Source organism: Coniosporium apollinis (genome assembly GCF_000281105.1).
Source record: "Coniosporium apollinis CBS 100218 chromosome Unknown supercont1.78, whole genome shotgun sequence".
In the NCBI taxonomy this organism is placed as follows: Eukaryota; Fungi; Ascomycota; class Dothideomycetes; genus Coniosporium; species Coniosporium apollinis.
This window is the reverse complement of record NW_006913340.1, coordinates 5,905-10,055: the sequence shown is the minus strand read 5'-3', so window position 1 is coordinate 10,055 and position 4,151 is coordinate 5,905. Positions and strand designations below refer to the sequence as shown.

General features: G+C 49.1%; 1 protein-coding gene across 1 annotated transcript; it reads left to right on the top strand.

The window, feature by feature from the left end:
- Positions 1–1,994: 1,994 nt before the first annotated feature.
- On the top strand, positions 1,995–2,522 carry W97_09064 (uncharacterized protein; the record flags this gene model as incomplete). Its single annotated transcript, XM_007786928.1, has 2 exons — positions 1,995–2,152; positions 2,246–2,522. The coding sequence occupies 2 exons, from the start codon at positions 1,995–1,997 to the stop codon at positions 2,520–2,522; spliced, it is 435 nt and encodes a 144-aa protein (XP_007785118.1).
- Between the last annotated feature and the right edge of the window lie 1,629 nt (positions 2,523–4,151).

Below are 4,151 nucleotides of genomic sequence, written 5' to 3'. Positions count from 1 at the left end.
CTTTATATAATAGTAAGCTATAGTAGAGAAAAGCAGTTCGCAACTCTCTTTCTAGTTCTTTAAAATTATAGAATCGTATAAAAGCTTAGTTCCATTATTTACAATAACACTACTTCAAATAATACGCTTTACCGTATAGTAAGCGTCTATCTCTAAGAGAAAGAGGAGATTGAGTGGGATTCTATATATAAGCGGATCCGCTATACTAGTTATATTATTAACTTAGCCGTATAGGCTTTTCTTTTCCAGAGTCTAATTAAAATAAAACAACTTAAGTCGTACAATAAATAAGAAGAAAAAGAAGAAGTAGGAGATAAGATGGAGAAATAGGCAGCTTTTTGAGCTATAGGGCTACTTAGTAGGCTATATAATATCGTTGTACACATGCGTAGTTCTATAAGTTGTACGAAGGAGTCTAAAGGTCTAGTAGGAAGAATAACCCCACTCATTAACTATATAAGATAGAATAGCTAGTATTAGATGCTAGCTATAGCTAATTAAAAGGCAGGAGCTATTAACACCTACTTAAAGAACTATTTTACCACCCTCTAGGCGGAGTATCTCTCTCTAAAGGACTAGGATCGTCTTTGTACGATTAAGGTAACGTGAACGGCAACCGAACGACTCAGGTAAGCCTTACCTGAGTCGTTCGGTTGCCGTTCACGTTACTCGTATCGGTGTCTTCTCAGCTGAACTATCGTTTTTCACTGCGCCTGGGCAAGCAACGTGGCTGAATATGAGTGATTCTAAAAGTAAGAAGTTGCACGCCAGGCAGTTTCCAGACCCCCACTACTCGTGTTTGACGAGAACAACCAGGACAGTACCCAGGGAGTGAGAATTCCTGTCATCAAGGCTCGTAATTGTGGGGAGACTGGGAGTGGAGAATGGCCGAAACACGAAGGCAGACAGCATGCAGGTTGAGCTGCAAAAGATTGTCCTCGCACCACATCATTACTCCTTTGCACCACGACAAAGTTCTCCAGGATGAGTTATGCTATCCAAGAGCCATGCTGCAAGTCAACTCCACTCTTTATTATCTCTTCCTCCCTCCTTATTTTAGGGTATGAGACTATGGTTCGCGCATTCGGAGTCGGCGTTAGACCATTGAGAAGCGAGCTCACATGAGTGAGCCCGTGTTGGTGATGGACCGTTGTCCTGTGGAACCGACAGCTGCACCCAAGCGTGAGTAGATGAAATGCGATTCCCAGATGATGGTGAAGCCGGGCGCTCTTGACGCCATGGGAACTGACCAATGAATGGCCTTTGCGCTCGGCATCCTCAGAGAGTGCGGGGTATGGTTGCATCCCAGCATCTGAAAGACTAGCTTGACCAGCATATGCCAAAACAATCGTGTGCCCCTCACATTCTCAGCACCAAACACGAACTTTGGAAGATGGAAATATTACTCCGGAAGTTCGTGCCGGTCGAATCTCTGAATGGCGGTTACGGCTACCCCATATTCCAAGGCAGTGTGCCCGTATACTAGTATATCTCGTATGCCGTTTGCCTCAGATCTCGATCCTTTGCGCTTGCCGAAGCTCAAGCGGAAAAAATAATAATTCTGGATGGCTTCGCATCGGCCCATCGAACCTTTGAGAACCGTCGTGAGGGCCCGCCAGTGCCTAGTCTTTCGGAACAGGCACCCTCGGGTTTGCGCACGATGCATCTGTCACCAACGGAGTAATGGTTCTACAGATATAGCAGAAAATGTGACTGGTCAATCGCCGATCCAAGCTCTGCTGACCGCCCTTCGCTCAATTCATGGTCTTTTGTAGCGAACGTATCATCGTCTTTATGCATTCCAAGACTCCAAAGAAAGTAGCCATATCGCGGATCCAGGACTTCCCCGCTCTGTCAGAGTGTGCTCTAGGCAATCGACGTAGCTTTTAATGCTGCGGCTCCTCAAGCCTCGTGCGGAAGTTCAACTTCCACCATATATATTCAATCTTGGTTGATCTCTGTACCTACTCTGGCCCTACATTCGGGGAGGCACGATGGCGAATGAGCCCTACGACTACACGCCCGTCGACGTGCTCAATATTATGGAGCCGGGTCAGTCAGAGACGATTGATGACCTCCTAGACCGCGGCAAGACGCAACGAGTACAGATCCTGATCGGCACGGAGAACCCTCAACGGCTGAGGCAGATTCCGTATGCGCACACATGAGTCCGGATTACGTTCAACAATGAAGAAGCCCTGCGAGAGTGCGTCCGACTGCTGCGCTGGTCGGACGAACGGCTTAGAGCCCGCCCTGAACAACTAATACTTTGGGACTGGGGTAAATCCTTCCGCGAGGGAATGGCAATCAGTTTCGGGGTGAATTGGTACGACCGCAACTTCTTCGAGCGTCGTCGTGATGCATTCACGGAGCCGAAGCATGCGGCCTACTACCGCCGCTTTGGCGCGGTTCCAGAGGACTTCGACATAAAGCACTTCGTTGAAGGTGACCCAGGCTTCGACGAGGAAGTGGTGCACCACCGGGAGCCTCCAGCCAACGCTTTGATTCCCGTCTCAGAGTAGTTCGACTTCGTGTGGCGCGGCATCATTCTGGCTCGCTACTTATAGCGATTCGGCTCACGAGCGTCCTTTTGTCACGGCCGGTGAACACCTGTACTTGGAGGCCCTTGCGCCGCTTCCTGATCATGCCTGGCTAGACACGAGATGATGGGGAAAAATTCAGAATGCTTGAGTTCATTTGCAGCTGTGCAACTCTAGTCTAGTAGGGGAAAACGGCTTAGGTTTAGAAATTCAACTTCAAATTATTTCACCAAGATTGATGTCAATCGGCTCACTATGCTCTCTACTATCCTAGTACCTTCATATATTGCGTCTACAAGTGTTGTACCGCTCACAATCTAATGGTGAAGTTGGCGTCTCGAGGGCGTTTGGAAGAGGAATGCCAGCCCGTGTTGGTGATGGACTACAAGCTAAGTGCGTGACTCAGCTGATTGCACGTGAACAAGTAATGCCGAGTGAGTGGTCGGCGCCGACCACTCTTATCCGGCTTTCGCCCCTCTGAATATACACCACTTGCCATCCCAAAATCGCCCCTCTCAGAATTTACTCCCCTTAATCCTGCATTTGAGAATAATATCACCTTTTTGTTGGTGTTCTTGTCTGTGCACACCCTGTACACGTGACGGATCAAGAGTTAATCCGGCTCCATGGTGATATTGTTTTCAAATGCAGGATTGCATTCTAACCCTTGTAATCTTAGTCGTTATTCTCGGTGACACCCAACTGGCTGCCTGCATATAACTCTTTATTTTACACACTCTTATACATCTTTCCTCCGCTTGGATTTGGAAAACCCCCCCCCCGACAAGAACCACTACAGTATTGTGCTGCCCGCCTGCTCATCCGCGATCGCCGCATCGCCGTCCTCATTCCAATCTCCGTCTTCGTCCTCGTCGTTTAATCCAAACGACTCGCGCAAGACTTGTCTGCTGATGCGATAGCCAACCCAAAGTTCGCCTGGATACCCACCTCTTAGCCCAACACAACCGCGCTCTCCCGCTTCATCACTCTCCGCATCCTCTCTAATGGCCACGTCCTGTCGCTCTGGCCGTCCTGCCTCATAGTCTTGCTCTTCGTACCATCCTAGTCCATATCGAGGATTGCATAATCTCTGAGCACTCAACGCCTGCCAGTGTGGCCAATAGTCAGTACTACGGTTGGACTGTTGTACCGACTGACTGCCAAGAGCTCAGTCAGTCCGTCAGTCGAAGGAGGCGGATTTTGGACAGTCAGGCAGTCCAAAAGTAGGCTGCTGACTGAATAGACTGTCGGACTGTCTCAAAATCGACGAAGAGGAGGAGATTCGTGGTGTTGTAAATTCGTCCCCCTAAGGTGGGCGCCGGCGGGCTGGGCGACTAGTACTAATTTAGTGTAATTCGCTAAGAAAACGAACCATTCGTTCGAACGGATTAGCAGCTACACTAGAGGACGCGTTTATCCTCGACGCGACTTGCTCGATCACGTCTACCTCCTCTGCCTCCTCTGCCTCCTCTGCCTCCAATCAACTATTCAGCACTCCAGAATGTCATCCAGCAGCGAGCCCTCCGACCAGCCAACAGCTCCTACATTGGTTATTAAGGACCCAGCATCGCCCCGGTCGCAATCACCTTCTGAGTCGATCGAAGCTGAACA